This window comes from Gamsiella multidivaricata, assembly GCF_025024155.1.
Source record: "Gamsiella multidivaricata strain RSA 2152 chromosome Unknown BC939scaffold_1, whole genome shotgun sequence".
NCBI classification, from domain to species: domain Eukaryota; kingdom Fungi; phylum Mortierellomycota; class Mortierellomycetes; order Mortierellales; family Mortierellaceae; genus Gamsiella; species Gamsiella multidivaricata.
Window position 1 is genome coordinate 919,407 of NW_026251709.1, and position 19,316 is coordinate 938,722.

The 19,316-nt window shown below is 48.9% G+C and overlaps 2 protein-coding genes across 2 annotated transcripts; one reads left to right on the forward strand and one right to left on the reverse strand.

Annotated features, from left to right (window-relative positions):
* Positions 1 to 1,432: 1,432 nt before the first annotated feature.
* Positions 1,433 to 3,686, reverse strand: BC939DRAFT_6848 (uncharacterized protein). The gene is made up of 3 exons (XM_051561832.1): positions 3,408 to 3,686; positions 2,508 to 2,587; positions 1,433 to 2,410 (listed from the first exon to the last, which is right to left on the reverse strand). Exons 1-3 carry the CDS (start codon positions 3,541 to 3,543, stop codon positions 1,502 to 1,504), a joined length of 1,125 nt encoding a protein of 374 aa, XP_051417962.1. The 5' UTR covers positions 3,544 to 3,686; the 3' UTR covers positions 1,433 to 1,501.
* Positions 3,687 to 12,785: 9,099 nt separating this feature from the next.
* On the forward strand, positions 12,786 to 18,662 carry BC939DRAFT_434484 (uncharacterized protein). The gene is made up of 7 exons (XM_051553377.1): positions 12,786 to 12,914; positions 13,007 to 13,056; positions 13,137 to 13,374; positions 13,460 to 14,453; positions 14,536 to 14,965; positions 15,063 to 16,613; positions 16,711 to 18,662. Exons 1-7 carry the CDS (start codon positions 12,855 to 12,857, stop codon positions 18,260 to 18,262), a joined length of 4,875 nt encoding a protein of 1,624 aa, XP_051417963.1. The 5' UTR covers positions 12,786 to 12,854; the 3' UTR covers positions 18,263 to 18,662.
* The last annotated feature ends 654 nt before the right edge of the window (positions 18,663 to 19,316 follow it).

A 19,316-nucleotide genomic window follows, 5' to 3' on the forward strand; every position in this document is an offset into this window, starting at 1 on the left:
ATGTCATTCTTACCATTGTTGGCAGTGCCTTCCTCTGCGGATCTTGCTTTACCCTTACGCTCTCTCTTCTCGTCAGAAGCTGAGACATTTGTTCTCTCTGCCATACAAGATGCTGCTGAGACATCCACAAAGTTCCCCGGATCCATAACGACACAAGCCAACATGAACAACAGCACGAGCGGCACCATCACCAGGAACATCAAGATCTTCGGCTCGATGCCATAGGTCTCTACGAGATGTCCAAATTCCATCCGCTGCTGCAACGAGCGGATATCGGGGGTGTAGTTCCAGAGGATGCTGTCGAATGTGGCTATGGGGTCCCAGGACCTGAAGTAATTCGCGAGCGTGGAGAGCACAGAGTCCGTGGAATACTGGATGGTTTCATCATCATACAGCCAAGGAGTGGGTTCGATAGGCAAGTCGATTACAGTGTGCAGATATGGGACTGGGTGGGATGAAGAGGGCGTTGGGGAAGCGTTGGAGATCCAGTTGTAGAGCACATCGAGGGCCCTCTTTGGGTATAGAGGGCGGTCGATATCCCCTGATAGCGAAAAAGCGTGCATGTTCATGGTGCGAAGTAGAGGTAGGGTGGAGCGGAAGGAGTTGAAGAGACAGAGGGATGACGGAGGAGTGCATGTACATGTAGTGGTAAAAAAGGAATGAAATAAAAAAATACAAGCTGGCGCCCACGGTGTCTTCCACAGGCTATGTTCCAGCCAGTTGACCCGAGTGTGACCAAATGGGCAGCATGAACAAACATCGCGTCCACAACACGCGTCATTGGAATCAATTTGGATTTCCATTTCCAAGGGGCCCTTGCGGGCGTGTTTGCAAATAGAGAGATTTAAATAAGAGAGGGAGGGGCGGCTGCTGTGGTAGGCCAATAATCCGCATTGAGTTGCAGCTCTCTTGCGAGAACCTACAGCGTATTGGACTGATAGAAGCTGTGTGCTAGAGGCCGATTTCAATCATTCCGGGTAGAATGAGAAATTGCTGGTAGCCGAATTCTCGCCAGCGATTCGCCAGCGTCCCCACTAAGGAAGGAAGCGCACCTGCGCGGACTTTACCCGCTTGCAATGTCATTCACTGGATCATCGAAATGTCGCAGTCGTAATGTTTCCAAGCAAACGCTATTCAGCCTGCCACAGCAGCCAATGAGGGCAGAGCCATGCGGCCCAGATCCGTGGCCTCCTTTTGTACTCCCCCAGGACTGTCACACATAAAATATATTCCACCGCAATATTCCGGCCTTCAAGCTGGAAAGGACCGAAAATTGGACTCGCAACCCGCTCTCAAGAAATCAGTCACTCTCTACTCCTCTCTCATCTGTCAATTTTCAGCTGTAGAGAACCTACTAGCCTGACATGTCTATTTAAATGAGGGCCTTGGAAATGCATTATCGTGATTAAAGGGGTGTATGGGACTAGTGAAGACATCGAAAAAAAAAAAAAAAGAAAAGTACAACAGCAACAAAATAATAAACGAAATGAGTCGCTATCTTTTACTCGACAAACTCGAACTGGACAGCCCAGAAGACAGCGCTGCCGTCCAAGGTCCTGCATGTGTAGCGCACCGGCTGCCCACCCAGGTATTTTAGCACATTCAGCGATAGTCCTAGCTTGATATTGCCAGTGTTGAAGTCCATATGCGGCGAAAAGAACTCGAATCCATATACCAGATCCGGGTTGTACTTGAAATCCTTGCGATGCTGCTCCGTCTGGAAATACTTCCTGCGTTCTGCTGTGCTGAGACTCGCCTGGCCCGGCAAAAAGAATGTCGTGTCCTCCTCAAGGTGCTGGCGCCACTGTCCCAGAGGCATCTCACCCTCGAGCTCTGTCCCTGCCTCCCAATCTGCAGACGTTCCTGACGAGTTGAGTGATTCAGGCTGAGGGGTCGCAGGAGAGGTGATAGTTCCCGCTTCCTCAGTAATAGGGGGCGAGATCGACCGGACCTTGTGAACCTGATCAGACGAAGAACTCCGTTTTGTTGAATAGCTACTCAATCCACTGTTCTCGTTATTGGATGCTGTGCTGCTGGTACCCATGACCGATGCACGGTTGCCACGCTTAAATTTGCCTAGAAAGCCCCACGCACTCGACACTGCACCAGTGACATTCTCGGTCATAGAAAAGGAGCGCGAAAGATCCATGGAGGGGCGAGGTGTAAGCGGCGGTGATGGGAGCTTTGTGTCCTGAGGACGCCAGGCCGACATGGTATTGATGGACGAGACCAGAGGGCTTAGGATCCAGGGCTGTCCGTCCTTGGAGAACGAGGTTCTGACGACCGGATCGATGTAGCGGCAGACCTTGAGCATCATCTCGAATCCATCTGGCAGATCCACGGACCGGTCAAAGTCTGTGCCAAAGTATAAGTCCTGGCCATCCCACTCGCGCTTGAACCGACCTTCAATCTAAATGGTTGAACAACCAAGTCGGTATCGTTCTAGACATCTTTCTTTCTTGGTTCCTCTTGTTTCTGAAATTTGTAGCATAGTTTCTGTCTCTTACCTGAAATGAAAATCTGCGGTTGCGTCCTTTAAAGTAGTCGGAATTGTAGACGGGTTGTGAGCCGTCGTTCGTGATGCCCACTGTTCAGGAACAAACCATCCGGGTGATCCATATCATGCGATGCCCGAGTTCATACAAGTTAAAATAGAATATACAACGGCGGCGGTACATTACGAAGAGACAGAAAAATGAAAGTGAGCATTGAGGTTAGCCCATTTGAAATATGGAAAAGCATTGATGATAAGTAACGGAGTATCGTATAGCCATCGATGTGCATGGATCGATGGAGAGCCCAAATCCCCCCTTGAGATCCCTGTCCCCACACAGACAGGGTCACTCTCGCCCTCCACTTCTGGTTGTCCGAAAGTGCGTGCATGCGTATGAACTTTGTCCTAAGAGTGCAGTGGATTTGGAAAAATGTGACCCGATAATGCTGGCAGGGATGCACATCTTGTCCTTGGCAACAGACAAGGACACCAAAGCACTGTGGTGGCCAGAAGAAGGATTTCCTACTGTCTTCCACACGCTTCTCCAAATCAACAGCCTCCAAAGCGATATGAAATAAAAGCAAGAACGGGCCAGGCTAATGGAAAGGCACACTGCCTCCTCCTTCTTTGGCACCTCCTGTTGTTCCTGACCACTCCAATCATCCGATTTCTTTTCTTTCCTTGACCAAGCCCGCCCAGTGTCTGTCTCTGGTGCGTTGTTTTCCTGATCCTCAGCCCCATCATTGAGTATTGAGTAATAAGCAGTACATATCATGCCCCTTCTGCCTCCGGACGGATAGCATCCCTTTGAAAGCGAGAGTATTATCTACACCACAAGAGGATTTGTAGAGGGGGGGAATGTTGCAGAGTGTGCAAGGGACGCATGTTGAATGCAGTAAAAGTGTTTCCTTACCAAAGTCCTTGATACGAACAACAGCACGGCCTTTGAAGTTGGGGGCATCGAACTCAATGGGCTGGATCTCGTCGTTGCAGTTGACAATAGACAAATCCGTGTACGACCCGCCGATGGAAACACGTAGCTTGACCATGATTTATGTTTAAGGCTTATAGACTTTGTTACTGTAGGTAGCACAGAGGGAGCAATTGGGATCGATCGCTTGAAGCAAGTGGTGGTGTGTTGTAGTTGAAAAGAAGAGTGGGGAAGGTGGGCTATAGCTGAAAAATGTAAACTGGTAATGAGGAGAGGGAAGACGGAGAAGGTCGATGAGGAGAAAGAAAGAACGAATGTCAAAGTGATGAGTGGCCTGAAGTTCAGCAGACAAGGACAGAAAGCCAAATAACGAATTAAATTGTCAGCGAGTGAGATGCTTATTTTTACAATATGTCCGAGAAACAAGGTCCAAAGTCGATTTTATTTAATCCGCTGCTGCTGCAGAGTTTCGATGATCCTGGAAAGTGAAATGCGGATGTAGAGGAAGGCGACAAAGAATGGATAGGGGAGAGGAGTCTGAGAATGCGAAGAAGAAAAAGAAGGAGAAAAGGATGCGCAGTGCAAAGAATGAGGAACGGGTTCCCTTTAAATAAACCTCGCCATGCAACAGCATACCAGTAACTAATAATCGAAGTGCATACAGCCATACATGAAGTGCATATACATGCACTTCACTGGACTATATATACGCAACTCTTCAAGCCGATGAATAATGCGCCTGTCTTACTCAGCAAAGAACCATCACTAGCGACCACCAGCATCCATCCTCAATTGACATCGCTCTCCTAATATGTGTATCTTTTTGTTTCTGTGGGATTGTGGTGCGCAGTCAAGACCATCAGCCCGGTGGAGGAAGAACAGGAGGAGACAACTCTGCTCACCTTTGCATACGCACATGGCTGTCGACTCTATCTGCTGGTGTCGAAACAAACGACGTCTTGGCTCTTGGCTTGGCTGCGGCCATCCACTGCAGCATGCGCATTACAATTTGTCGTCATCCAGCCGATGTCTCCTTACTACACGCACCTCGCAGTAAGACCAAAGATGGCTCAGAGCAGCTTCTATGTTTCTTTCCCCCTTCAGTTGTGGACCTTCATGATGCCATTTCCATGCGCCCTAAACCCTTGGGCTCACCTCAAGAAAATGACCATATCCTCTCTCTCTCTTTCCCTCTGCAAATGGGAGTTGAAGCATGGCGCGGTGTGCCAGCAGCTGAACAAGGATATAGGACTTCTTGCTATCCATCCAAACATTGCACGTTGGCAGGGGCTCAGGGTCTGGTCGGAGGATAGGTAGGCGGTGCATGCTGGGCGAAGCGGCTCGATGATTTGTTGTTGAAAACACGCATGCACAAATCATGTGGGCAAATCGCATAGGCTCATGCTAACTCCCTAGCTAGACTTTTATTTCCAACAGCCATGACTCGGAGATACCTGCCCTTGGGTCCTTCTTCTGCACGTCCATTGTCCCAAGCGCGTTGATTTCTGGGTGATTATTGTAGCCCTGCTCCTCTTCTCCCCACTCTCTCCGCTTCCATTTAGCCCACTCCTTCCCCTTTTGCCTTTCGGATGGATAGCATAGATGGCAGCTCTGTGGCCCTGCAGCTGGCTCCTACGTGAGCCTTCATTTCCTGCGGCCATGCGCGATACCTCCGTGCTTGTTCACTTTCGATATTATCTTGAGCTTCCAGCGTAATCTAAGCTGTCAAAATACACCATGAATGGACAACAGCCTCCCTCGGCCTTGTGCCACTACCTTGCCCAGACCAGAAGTGAATCGCACCAGCCAATGAGACCAAAACCTTGTTTTGGATGTACGCCACCAAAATTGAGCATGCCTGGCCGAAGCTCTGAACCCATCCCCCTTTGTTCAATTTTTCACTGCAGAGGGGCTGGGACAAAATCTTTCACTTTCTTATGGGGTCACCCTTTAGTCCATTTTGCCCAAAAAAGGAAAGTGCTCGGTGGTTTTTTGTTCACGTGATCGTACGCGGGCTGCCCAAGCTTATTTCTTGCATCCTCTTCCTTCATGTCTCCTGTTACAGTGACAATCCACCTGATGAAGAGACCCGGCGCACGCCTCGCAAGTGCCTTCCCAAAACTCCCAACACTCCTGGAACCCTCCGCAGGACTTACAAAGCAAGGACACATTTTGTTACAGGAGTTGGGAGTTTGTAGCTGTTGGGGTTGTCACCCTTCCTGACGTCCTGACCCTCAATACTGTATAGCGCAATGACATACCCACAGGTCTGATCTCCTTCAGCGCCAATATTCCCGTCGCGTCGTCCTTAGGAGGGAGTAATCCAGTGAGTACATACCGATGATTGGCATGACAACAGTCACTCATTTCCAAGCACAATCCTAACGAACTTCTTGTCCTTTTATGTTTTTCTCTCTATAGGATACTCCGCAAGGAGCTACTGAAGCCCCGCCCGTCCTGACTGGAGCGTGTTCCACTCCAGCGGCGTCAATCTCCTTGCAGCTCGCCATGGCGTTCACCGCTGCAGAAGAGTCCTTGCCAAACCCTTTCTGGTTGCCTGAGGAAGAACGTCAGTCTGGACAAGAAGCACATTCTTCACTGTATTTCCGCCTCCGGCGACTACAAGATATCGATTCGCCTGGACATTCTCGTGGACTCACAACACCATTTACATATGGAACTGTGCCGTCGTCGCTTGCACGAACAGTGGTATCATCTGTGCGCCTTTCTTCGCCACTTCGGCGGACTGTGTCGTCGCCAATTCAAATTGATTCTTCAGATTCGGACGCGTCTTCAGATGATTATGATTCCACGCCTAAAAAAACTTTCTCCACGCCCATCAAGCGAATGTCAACATGGAGGGAGGCTGATTGCACCCCACCGCCATATATCTCGACGCCAACATCGTCTCCCTCCACGTCCATGCAGCCGGAGCTGTCGCCCCTGCAGTTTCTATCTTCGCCATCGCATATTGTACACCAGATACATATACCATTAGTTCAAGAGCACGAAGACGACATTAGCGATTACTCTGTAAGTTATTTCAACTAATGACACAGTCATTTGTATTGTAACATTTTAATCATCCTTTGCATGTTGTTTTACACACGCTGTATTCTTTTTTTTCAGACCTCCCCACTTACTTTGAGGTCACAAGCCATCAGCACTTGCAAACAAGTTTTCCGCTGTGCACCAAAGGAAGAGCAACTGGAAGTTCTGTATAACATTGAAGCAAAGCACGACTGTGTCTTAATTGCTCCTTGTGGCTGGGGCAAGACTTTAGCGTTTTTCCTGCCTATGGTGCTCTGGCCTCGCTCAGTAACCGTCGTCATCTCACCGCTGATATCTTTGATGGAGGATCAACAGCAGGTAGCTTTCAAGTACTCTTGTAACTGTACGATTGCATATGCCTTCAATAAATGTGTCTATGTTACACGACTGACCCCGTCTTTGGATCCTGCCCTACAAATCGATAGAAGCTGGCCGCGGCCGGCATATCGTACTTCGTTCTAACTGGCGCCAACTCGGATGCTATTAACAAGGGTACGATCCAACGCGCACTAAATGGCGAGTACAGGGCTGTCTACTTCACCCCCGAGATCATTTTCAGCGGCAGCAAGGCAAATTTGCTTCAAGATCTTTGGCGGAACGAGCAATGGCGATCATTGTTGGCCGCAATAGTGATCGATGAAGTGCACTGCGTCGAGAAATGGGTCAAGTTTCGCGAGGACTATACACGCCTAGGTGATCTGCGTGTCTGGGCACCTGGAGTACCATTTGTAGGGCTAACAGCGACTCTCACAGCGGACGCTATCCTAAAAACTAAGGCCAAGCTTTTTTTGTCCAAGGCAACGACGATACGTGTGAACGAGGTTCGCACGAACTTGCGCCTCGAGGTGCACACTCAGCCCAAGGATGCCATGAAAGGCCTCCATAGACTTTTGCACAAAGAGAAGACCATCGTCTACTTTGATTCAATCGCTGTTCTCATCCGTGTTTTCAAATGTCTGCAGTGGATAAGGCCCGACCTGCAAGGAAAACTTGGGTTGTACTTTTCAACCCTAGATGAACAGTACAAGAGGACGACCATGAAAAAATTTGTAGATGGGGACATCCTGATCCTGCTGGCTACCGAGGCTGCAGGAATGGGTGTCGACATACAGGATGTTGTTCAAGTGATTCAGTACGGGTAAGTTCATATGTTAATAGCATGGAAATTGAGCAATCAGAACGAAACAAGTTGTCGTATATTTGGGTCGTCAGTCCGCTAGAACGACACTTCTTAATAAAACAAGTAGACCAGAGCAATACCGAGTCACTTCAGCTCAGCCTTTCAAGACTGAGCTGGAAGGGGCCGGTTCTGATCTCTATATCTTGTGAGCCCAAAACATAACACAAGTTATTATCTCTAAAATATTTCGATATGCACTTGTGAATCATTTAGTTTTCCAAGGGACATGACAAGCTTGGTGCAACGGTTTGGCCGTGCAGCGCGACGCAAGGATATCAACGGCCGTGCGATTCTCTATGCTCCGCCAGTCTCTCACAAGACTGTTTCAGATGCACAAGTCCGCCAGTTCCTCCTGGATCACCACAGCAAAAAATGTCTTTGGAGGTTTATCGATGACTTGTTTGGCAACGAGATTCGTGTTTGCAACAACAACTGTTCAGCATGTCATACTGTTAATTGTCCCCCTCTACTCCCTAGTCGCATTGTCGCCAAATCTGTCATCAGAGGAAGATGGCCGAAACGCTCGAAAGAGGAGAAGGCTCTGGCATTACGGGAACTGATATCATGGAGGAAGGATGCCTTCAAGAGGTGGCAAGCAACACAACGTTACGCCAATGGTGCAGAAACCGGGATCCTGCCGGACATGACTGCCAAGAAGCTCTCGCAGCAATTCTCAGGGATCAGAACTGCTGAGGCAGTCGCAACCTTCGCATCTTCTTCCCTCTGGTTTCCTCGTGGAAACCCTCAGAATTGGTTCGTCGAGATCGCACAGCTGCTGGCTAAGATCAACAAGAATATTGATGATGGTCTCATACCAAGTAGCCAGCTGATAGTGGCGTTGGCTCCAGACCTACCAAACGACGGCTCTGACGGCAATGACGATGGAAGTGATGACGGGGAGGATAGATAATTTTGTCCGCGTACCGCAACCAGTTGCCCACTCTATTCCCTCCACTTCCAACTCCTCTTTCCTCCTCCCTTTATTTTTACATCCGCTATTCCTTACTTTCTTCTTCTATCCTTTGTTTAGTTAGTCATGCTTTTTTTAATACTTTCATCTGCGTATTCAGAGCAGTATAACGGCAACAATAACAAAGTCATGTTCAAAATAGTATTATATTTTAATTCTGATCGATAACATTTTCGAGATCCTCGGCTTCTTCAATGTCCACAGCATTACCCCACAGTGATGTATGATTATCAAAAAATCTTCCTATCGCGCCTCCGACCATCTTCTCTTCGCCAACACGCTGAAGATCAACCACCGGTGGTCCTTGTTCGCACTCGCCGGAAGTCCATAAAATGCCACAGCCTTGGAAGTTCTCCTGGATCCTCGAAATATCCAATGCAGTCGACGGCTTTTTGTGTCTAGTGCTGTTGGAACGAATGCCGACCTCTCGTTCGAACATCCGTGAAATGACCTGAAAGGTTTTGATGTTGGTGGAAATGGCGTCCTGGAGGTATTCCCAGCTCATGTTCGAGCCTTTGGCTGAAAAAATGGCTTTGATGAGATAGTTGTGGTTTTCCTGCATCATGTCCGTTGCCATCCATCCACCAGCGACGCCTTTCGGGTTCACAAGCATACTTGACAGGACCCTTCTCGCCCATTCATCTGTCCAAAGATAGCGAATGCCATAGAGGAGGCGTAAAAGCTCTAGGGCATAATTGGTGTTGCCACCCCCATGCATCATTATAACGATGAATGGCAGCAAATGCTTGATGCGGCCAATATCGCCAGCTTTGATGGCCGCGCCAAGCTCAATGTAGACGGCTACATCGCGCAGGAAAAGAAGAGCGTTGGTATTGGCGGTAGTACAGGGAAGGCCAAGGAGCAAAGGCGAAGGCTGAGAGCAATATGACTTGGTGATGCTTTCTGTAATGCTCTGAACAGAAAGCTCCTTTGATACACCACGATCCCGCAAAGACTGATAGAGCAACTGCACCTTCGCATCAAAGACTACCCGCAAGAGCTCATCGGTGGCGTGAAAGATGATCTTGTCCCTGCTTAGGCCCTTACGGTTCAGCAGACATGCAATCGATGCCAGGGTCCCAGGAAACTCTTTGGAGCCAAGGTGAGTCCTCCAAATGGTACCACACAAATTCATCTCCAAATGAAAAAGTTGGAGAACAGGATGTACCTGTCAAGTTTGAGGGATACTTTTAGTTGTCAAGGAATGTATATACAGGGCTATGCTCCTGTGTAACAATCAAGCACCTTCTTTCCGCCTCACATCACTCTTTATTAACTTTGACTTTCACGTACCCACGACAGGCTATGGTAGGGATCAGGATCGAAGCACCGGTGGACCTTGAGCGTCAGCAGCCTTGACACTGTCATTTGATCCCCAGCGAAAATTGTGTTCTTGGGATCGGCAAACCAGGCTTTTGGTAAATTGAGACCGACCTCCGTAATCCTCTGCAACACTGACAGGTTTCCTGCAATGGTAGACTCGTCTAGCTTCATGACTGGAAGTGGGAAAACAGTACTCTTGGTGAGGTCAAGTTGCTCGACAGGAACAACAAGAATGACGGATGTTGTTGATCCTTCCGGTAACGAGCGCACAATGGAGTCCGAAACATGCGATTGGCAAGCATTTACAAAAACCTCAAGGTCGCCGTTGTTGGGGAAAAAAAGGTTGGCATCTGCCTCCGGCCTCTCCTCCACTGGACGAAAAAGAGTAGGTGCGGGCTTGCTCTTTTCTGAGGGTAAAAGGATGATGGTGGCAGCAGTGCCATTGTCGAAAATATCCCGTTTGTTGACGCGCTGATGATGGTGCTTAGCGGCGATATTGATATTATCGTAAACGACATAAAAGTCGTTCTCCTTGACTGCCTGTATTACACGCCTGCACGCATCCCTGGTCAGCGACTTGAGGCAATTGCGAACTTGATTGTACGAGATCGAAAGCCCAAGGCCAGAAAGGACCTCAAGAACTCTCCTCGGACACCCAGTGCAGTGCAGAAAAATGCCAAGGATTGTCTGGAAAGCACTGGCTTTTTGTGACGACATAAAGAGCAGCATTGCTGAAATGCAGCCGCGGACTGATGATGGCTTCCGAGCACGGTGACGCCTCAGTGCTCTTTTTGTGAGATTTTGGACAGGTACATCCTCTTTGAGCACGCCCTTCAAGAAACGCGTCAGGTACTTTGCGCCACCGCCTTTGCCACTGGTGTTGGGACCTCCATCCATATGTGCCTTGTCCTCCACCATTCCATCATTCTTGTCATCTGCCGTGCCAGCAGCGTAGCGATTGAGGAAACCAAAGTCGTCAAGCAAGTAGCCGGCGATCTTCTCCTCTGTGACATCGGTATGTGGAAGCCGCCATTCTTTTTTGACATCATTGTCACCCAGATGCCTGAGAGTGCGGTCGACGACGACATCGACGGCACTGTTGACAAACGATTCGTCCCACCGCTCATGCCTTTTGTCGTGTCGGAGCTGCTCGTCCCAGATCTGTATAAGTCGCCGTGGACCATGTGCCTCGTAGAACGGATTGGTGTAGTCAGTAGCTGTCTTGTCGTCAGACTTGAACAACTCAACAAGGAATCTAGGCAGGGACAAATCCACTGCTTTAATACATTCTAGAACCGTACAAAGTTTGTCTGACATGGAGGACTGAAAATTATACATCCATCTGTTAGAAGCTAAGGCACTGAATACTGTAGCTCGTTTCATTTTCATCAAAGTCAATGCATTTTAAAATTCAAGTTGGCTGCTTACACGTGTTTTGCCACTGGAAGCTGAGATCAGCACAGTTGGGTCAGATCCTTGGCTCGTTGAGTCAGATCCTTGGCTCGTTGGGTCAGATCCTTGGCTCTCCGTCGAAGAAGAGCTGACCATCTAAGTAAACAATAGGATGTATAATGAATGATGAGTTCTTGACCATATCAGGTTCTCGCCAGAGAGCATAAACATTTAAAACAGTATGTCTCATACCTCCAAGGCAAGTCGCTGTCGCTCCATCTCGGTTGCCCTAATATTGGCCAACTGTTTTGAGCAATACATTTAGCAAAACGCATATTGCATTAATAGGTCTGATCTTTGTCCACAAGTAACGCTTGACAACCTACACGTTTGGCAGATGGCGAAGCTAAAGCTGCAGGCACAATTTCTTTGAACGCGCGAATACTTATGCCTTGGTCCAAGGGTGATTTGGCCATGTTGACTGCGAACGATTCTTCTGCAGCGGTGAACGCCATGGCGAGCTGCAAGGAGATTGATGCCGCTGGAGTGGAACACGCTCCAGTCAGGACGGGCGGGGCTTCAGTAGCTCCTTGCGGAGTATCCTATAGAGAGAAAAACATAAAAGGACAAGAAGTTCGTTAGGATTGTGCTTGGAAATGAGTGACTGTTGTCATGCCAATCATCGGTATGTACTCACTGGATTACTCCCTCCTAAGGACGACGCGACGGGAATATTGGCGCTGAAGGAGATCAGACCTGTGGGTATGTCATTGCGCTATACAGTATTGAGGGTCAGGACGTCAGGAAGGGTGACAACCCCAACAGCTACAAACTCCCAACTCCTGTAACAAAATGTGTCCTTGCTTTGTAAGTCCTGCGGAGGGTTCCAGGAGTGTTGGGAGTTTTGGGAAGGCACTTGCGAGGCGTGCGCCGGGTCTCTTCATCAGGTGGATTGTCACTGTAACAGGAGACATGAAGGAAGAGGATGCAAGAAATAAGCTTGGGCAGCCCGCGTACGATCACGTGAACAAAAAACCACCGAGCACTTTCCTTTTTTGGGCAAAATGGACTAAAGGGTGACCCCATAAGAAAGTGAAAGATTTTGTCCCAGCCCCTCTGCAGTGAAAAATTGAACAAAGGGGGATGGGTTCAGAGCTTCTGCCTGGCCCCACAAGGAACTAAACACAGTTGATCCCTGCACCGGCAAAAAACTGAATTGCCTCGTCCTCATTCAGAATCTACCACTCACTACTGTGGAGCAGCCTGACGTCCAGGAACCTTCTGGAATATCCTGGCGAGCAGTGGAGTGCTAGAAAAACTCTTGGGGAGGGCGCTTATGGACCTGCCATGAGTCAACGGTGTGCCACAAAATTGTAGCAAGGTCCACTGCTCCATCCCACAAATTTACTCAATATAATAACGATGATCGGTCGTCATTAGGAACTGTTATTTTCAGCACACAGTTTCCCTTTCACGTTCTTTTCTTCTAATTTTATACTTCCATCGTGCAGCAATGGCCCTGCTTCAAGATAACCCATCGTGGCTCTGTGGGAGGAATTCCACTGAGGGCTGGGTACGTAAACAATAGGTGTCTAATAAAATCGAATGGTATCTCCCATGAACATAAACAGCATCGTCGCTCATGTTGACAATGACCATTAATAGGGCCCGCTGAGTCCAGATCGAATGGACTTCACGCTCTGCTACGAATACAGGTACTTCAATTGATAGCAATGATTCTTGGATAACAATAATTTATCTTACGTGATGAACATTTATGTCCCCATATCGATAGTATCTTTTACGGAGCTGTCGCAACCGCGGCCTTTTTAGTGTTCTTCTTGCGTATCCACCATCTCCGCACCACACGCCGACCGCACAATCTGGGGCAAGCAGCATGGATCTATTGGCTGACCCAGTCGTTTATGTTATTGGCCAGCATCTCCATGTTCGCTCAAGCGTTCACCGGCATTCTGTCCGCAGACCCTTCTTTAATGCAAATCACTGGTACCATCGCTATGGGTTCAGCATGGGTAAGTCTGGCGCCTAGGACGAAGGAAGGCAGGGGCACCAAAGGATCAATGGTTGACTATTTCTTTATCCCTGCTTTTACAATAGTTATGCGCATTGCTGGTAAACTACAGTGAGCACAAGTACACAATCCGATCATCCAACTCGCTGTTCATCTTCTACCTAATCTCAATTTTCGGAGCAGTCTTAGTCACACACACCCACTTCAGGCTGGACTCTTCAACGCAGATAGAGCTCTATCTCAGCATCGCATTCCTCATATTCCTCATCTTTGGGTTCGTGGTCGAGGCATGGCCGCGGGGATCAACAGGAGTACAACAGGCCAGCGATGCACAAGCGTTCGACAAAGCCAATTTGTTCTCCCAGTTGACCTTTCATTTCTTTCAGCCAATCATCTCCCTCGCGGCTAAAAAGCAGATGCTTCAGCCTTCAGATATTGCTAGCCAGCTGCCAGAATCGTACAGTGCAGAAGTGGGATACACTCGGTTGTCAGCACGCTGGAATGAGCGAATTCAAGGATATTATGAAAAATTGCGTGCAGCAGAACGCGGACCCAACGCGGAGGAAGAGATTAGAAAGATCAAGAAGCCTTCGCTACTTGCAACCATCCTAATAACCCATTGGAAGGCACTCGTCCCTGTGGTCATCATAAGGATTGCGATCCCGTTCACAGAATACTTGGCGCCTGCACTGTTGGGTCTTCTCCTGGATTACGTTCAAGGCCCTGACGAAAACATGGAGGAACCCTCAGCGCTCCCATTGTCGCGATCAAACGAGGAAAAACCGCTGCTGTATGGTGTTGCGGTTGTGATCGCTATCTTTGTTGTCCGATCGATCGTCCCCATGCTGTATTCGTACGTTATCCGGGACATGTATCTAATCAGCTGCGAGATCAAGTCAAGCGTGGTGGCCATGATCTACCGCAAGGCTCTCAAGCTTTCCCCAGACGCTAGACGCAAGTCTTCCACGGGATCTATCATCAATCATATGTCGGTAGATGCGGCTTTGTGGGAGGAAGGTGTCGATGAGCTGTCCATCTGGGCCAGTCTTCCCTTTGATTTTGGTATCTGCCTATTCATGTGTGAGTAGCCTGTTCTGTCAGAAGTTTAACTTTTAGCCCTACACATCTATCTACTCAACTGCTTACATTTTTCTTTGAACAGTGTACCGACTCCTAGGGTGGAGCTTCTTGGCCGGCTTGTTCACGATCCTGGCGCTTGTGCCCCTGCAGATTTGGCGCGCTGGTGCTATTGAGCGGCTGGAGGAAGACCGTCTCAAGGCGACAGACGAGCGAGTTCGCATGACATCCGAGGTTCTTTCCAGCTCAAAAGTCGTCAAACTGTATGGATGGGAGTCTACCTTCAGGCGCAGGATTTTGGGATCCAGGGCCAAGGAGTTGGATGTTTTGAGACGTATGGGTATTTTGGAAGCGATCATGAGCGTGGTCTTTGCATCGAGTTCTATCATTGTGGGCCTACTGACGTTCACTGTCTATGTGACAATCGGTAACGGCGTATTGACACCCAAGATTGTATTTGTCAGCTTGAGTCTAATGGATCTGCTACACGAACCAGTTAGTCGAATGGCTGAGGGGTAAGCTGTCTACGCTTCTTTCACTTATTGCCTCAAAAATGTGCTGGCGAAGCGGATGCTAATCAAAGTCGATATCCTTCAACATTTACGAAATAAGAACATCATCGACCATAGCTTTGATTGTCGGAAACAAGCGTATTCAACGATTCTTACTCAGAGAGGAGATTGACGATACACAAGTCATTCGTGAAGAATGCAGTAGTAACAGCACTGAGAATGTGGTTGAGATTCGGGATGCGACCCTATCCTGGACATCAGGAAAACAGCTTGAGGAAGACCCTGAAGAGGACGAGGAGAGCGAGCAGGACGAGCATGGTCAAGGCACCCCCGATCGTCAGCGCTTGTTATCGGAGCAATATGATGTAGCAAATAGGAATAATGGCCAACCCCCACGACCAGTCCTTCAAAAAATTAGCCTCGCCGTACGGGAAAAGACAATAACAGCCATTGTCGGCCGAGTCGGACAGGGCAAGTCCTCACTCTTGAGTGCGATTATTGGCGAGATGTACAAGCTGGAGGGCTCAATCAGCATCCGGGGCAGAATCGCATACGTGCCACAGCAGGCCTGGATCCTTAACGCAACACTAAGAGATAATATCCTGTTTGGGAATGATTTTGATCCTATCCAATACCAGCAAGTTCTCTATGCTTGCGGGTTGGAGCCCGATCTGGTGATTCTGCCTGCAGGCGATCTCACTGAAATTGGGGAGCGAGGCATCAATTTATCGGGTGGCCAGAAACAGCGCGTCTCATTAGCAAGAGCAGCCTATGGCGGCGCGGACGTATACCTCCTGGATGACCCCTTGAGCGCTGTGGATGCACATGTGGACCGACATTTGTGGGATAACTTGATCGGACCACACGGTATACTCAAGGACAAGACTAGGATCCTGGTCACCCATGGCATCCATCATCTGGAACACGTCGATCAGATTATCGTCATGAAGGACGGAGAGATCGCCGAGCTGGGCAAGTACGAGGACCTCATGTCCGCACAGCGATCGTTCTACCAGCTGATCAAGGAGTACTCCACAAAGCAAGCACGGAAGCGCAGGGGTAACCACGCGGTACCATCAGCTGAAGCAGCGGGAGAAAGCCATACTGATGCACAGCAGCCCTCCTCTATCAAGGCAATCATTGATGACATATCCAGTGAGAATTCTGTTGAGGACATATCAGGAGGAAGCATGGTCGGTTCGGACAGCGCAACGGTTGAGGACGACAACAGTCAAGACCTTAAGAGGATTACCAGCAAGGACCAGACCGGAAAGACGGATGACTTGGATCAGGAAGAGGACGAACTCATTGCGGAAGAGATCATGAAGAAGGGCGGCATCGAATGGAAGTTGATCAAGAGCTATGCCAGGGCGTGCACGGTCAGGCTTGCTGTGGTAATCATCTTGATCAACATTGTCACCCAAATCTGCACAGTCGGCGTCAGTTTATGGCTGAAGCATTGGATCTCCAAGACCAAAGAGGAGCTCCAGGCGTCTTTGGCCTTATTTTTGGGTGGATATGCTGCTATGACAGTGCTTTATGTCGTGGGCTATGTCGTTTTTGTACACCTTGCCCTGGCTGTGGCCCGTATTCGCGCATCAGAGCTGATCCACCGACGGCTCCTTACGACCATTATCAGATTGCCAATGAGGTACCTCCACGGCATTTCCTTATGGTTCAGAAGTGGTCATCATGTCTCAGCGATGTTACTGACGTGTCCTTTATTTTTATTTATTCGTACTGTCCAGTTTCTTCGATACGACGCCCATCGGTCGCATAGTAAATCGCTTCTCCTCGGACATGTTCAGTATCGACGAGCACCTCCCTTGGAAGTTCATGGATCTGATATATCTCGTTATCTCCGTGGTGGTGACCACCACAATCCTCGTCCTGACTACGCCGGTCTTTGCGTTCATGATCCCAGTTATCGTGGTCGTATATTATCTTATCCAACAATATTTCCTGTGGGCTGCAAGGTCTCTCAAACGCATCCGCTCTGTCTCGATCTCGCCTCTTTATCAGCATTTTGATGAGACTCTGAACGGAGTTTCGACAATCCGTGCCATGGGGGTGCAGCAGCAATTCATCGAGGAGAACGCCAAGCGGATAGATTACAACGCCAATGCCTTCACTGCGTATCAATCCTGTGATCGTTGGGTGGAGTTGCGTCTGCAAATCCTGGGGGCGGGCATAATTTTTGTGGTAGCGCTCTCGGGGGTCTTTACTCGCTACACGGTTGATCCCAGTCTACTCGGTCTGTCGCTGAGCTTCGCATTGGACGTGATAGACAGCATCATGTGGCTGTGTAGAGACTACTCATCCTGGCAATCGCATGTCATCGCCATCGAGCGTGTCCAGGAGTATACGGATAAATGCACTGAGGCGCCAGAGGAGACAGATACAGTCGTGTCAGAGCGCTGGCCAGATCAGGGTCGTATCGTATTCAAAGACTATTCGACGAGGTACCGCGAGGGTCTAAATCTGGTCATTAAGCACCTGACGTTTGAAGTCTTTCCGGGAGAGAAGATTGGAATCGTAGGTCGCACGGGTGCCGGAAAGTCGTCCCTGACATTTGCCTTGTTTAGGATCATCGAGGCAGCGAACAGTTACTGGGCACGAGCAAGCGACAATACTGGATATCATTCGCAAAGAACACAAGAAGGCGGTTTTGAGACGGATCCTCTTCTTGGCAGATCGGTAACAGGCCATCATCATCGTCCAGACGAGGAAATCGACGGCGGATCTATTGAAATTGACGGAATCAACATCTCGACCTTAGGCTTGACAGAGCTTCGGAAACACTTGGCCATCATCCCACAGGACCCGACTCTCTTTGCAGGCACGGTCCGCGATAACCTTGATCCCTTCCGGGAGGTGCCTGATTCAGACCTCTGGGAGGCGCTTGAGCGAGCTCATCTGAAGGACTACATCTGCAGCTTATCCGGCGGACTATCTGCGGAGGTTGCACAGAACGGCGAGAATTTTTCGGTCGGGCAGCGATCGCTGATCTGCCTTGCACGTGCGTTGCTCCGAAAATCAAAGATTCTGATTTTGGACGAAGCGACAGCAGCAGTGGATGTGGAGACAGACGAGCTGATCCAGAGGACAATCTGCCAGGAGTTCAAGGATCGGACAGTGCTGACGATCGCGCACAGGATTAAGACTGTGATGGATTCTAGCAGGATTTTGGTGATGGAGCAGGGCGAGGTAGCGGAATTTGATGCACCAGGGAACTTGCTGCAGAATCCCGAGTCGTTGTTCTTTAAGCTGGCACACCAGGCGGGGGAAGTTACGATGTAGCTGCCATTGAGGATGTGCAAGTCTTGTTATTATATATCTTATATAGAAGGGGATGCTGTCGATTTCATTGTGAACATGGCAATGGAGCTATGCGTATGAAGATCTTAGAGCTCAAGGTTTTTGTGTAAGGATTGTTCAAATCGCACGGACTTCATTGCATTCTATTATGACTCAGTCAATCGACCGTTCTAAATAATACTCCCCACTCTAGATCAGGACCCGCTGAAAAACTCAACGGCGGCCTTACACTGACACACTGACCAAGCGGCGTGAAATGTAGTACATGTACAAAATTACTACATTTAATCCGCAGCAAGAGGATTGATAAGGAGCCCCGGCAGCAACATTTGTTCTTTGTACGTGGACGTGGTCAGCTCCCATCCAGGAAGATAGATGTGACGAGAAGATAAAAAGGACGTAGTAGAAGGGTCTAGGTCTACAAGCGTAGCCCGTTGTCTTTTTTTTTTTTTTTTTTTTCTCGTTGACATGTCATACGGGCGTATGGAAGGACATGCGTTTCGGTATACAGCCATTTGCCATTTGCCATTTGCTTACCATTTCAGGCCACCATAGAGTCTATTGCTCATACAATCCTTGCCAAACACGCAAGGGCACATTGTATCCCATTGAAAGTCGACGGAATCATAAACAGCACCGCATTTATTTCAAACAACTCAGAAAATAAATCTCAAAAGGTTCTTGGCATCTCCTGCGTTTTGTACTGGCACAGCGTACTGTACTGAACCGGTGATGAGCCAGGGGAAGGGGGCTATTATTTTGTCCGAGACGCTGGCACCTGGTATGGCCCTGCGCGTGGACAGAATATGGTATACCTGCTCCTTGGATGTACCCCCTGTCCGACCTTCACACTTTTGACGGAAGGGAGGACGTGCCGAATAAACTACTTGGAAACGGACAATTTCAAAAACGACACTGATAGCTTAAAAACCGGTTATTTGTTGGGGTCCAGAAGACTTAAACCGGTTTCGCCTGGCAGAAGGAGAGTTACAGAGTTAATGGTTTTTGCTAATCTATGCATTGGCGAACGACAGAT

Excerpts from the sequence above, each read along its gene's own strand:
- BC939DRAFT_6848 (XM_051561832.1), bottom strand. The coding sequence starts at position 3,543 with ATGGTCAAGCTACGTGTTTCCATCGGCGGGTCGTACACGGATTTGTCT. Across the intron at positions 2,588-3,407 it reads TGTTCGTATCAAGGACTTTG|TGGGCATCACGAACGACGGC; the intron begins GTAAGGAAACAC and ends GTTCCTGAACAG. Across the intron at positions 2,411-2,507 it reads ACCGCAGATTTTCATTTCAG|ATTGAAGGTCGGTTCAAGCG; the intron begins GTAAGAGACAGA and ends TCAACCATTTAG.
- BC939DRAFT_434484 (XM_051553377.1), top strand. The coding sequence starts at position 12,855 with ATGGCCCTGCTTCAAGATAACCCATCGTGGCTCTGTGGGAGGAATTCC. Across the intron at positions 13,057-13,136 it reads ACGCTCTGCTACGAATACAG|TATCTTTTACGGAGCTGTCG; the intron begins GTACTTCAATTG and ends CCATATCGATAG. Across the intron at positions 14,454-14,535 it reads TGGTATCTGCCTATTCATGT|TGTACCGACTCCTAGGGTGG; the intron begins GTGAGTAGCCTG and ends TTCTTTGAACAG.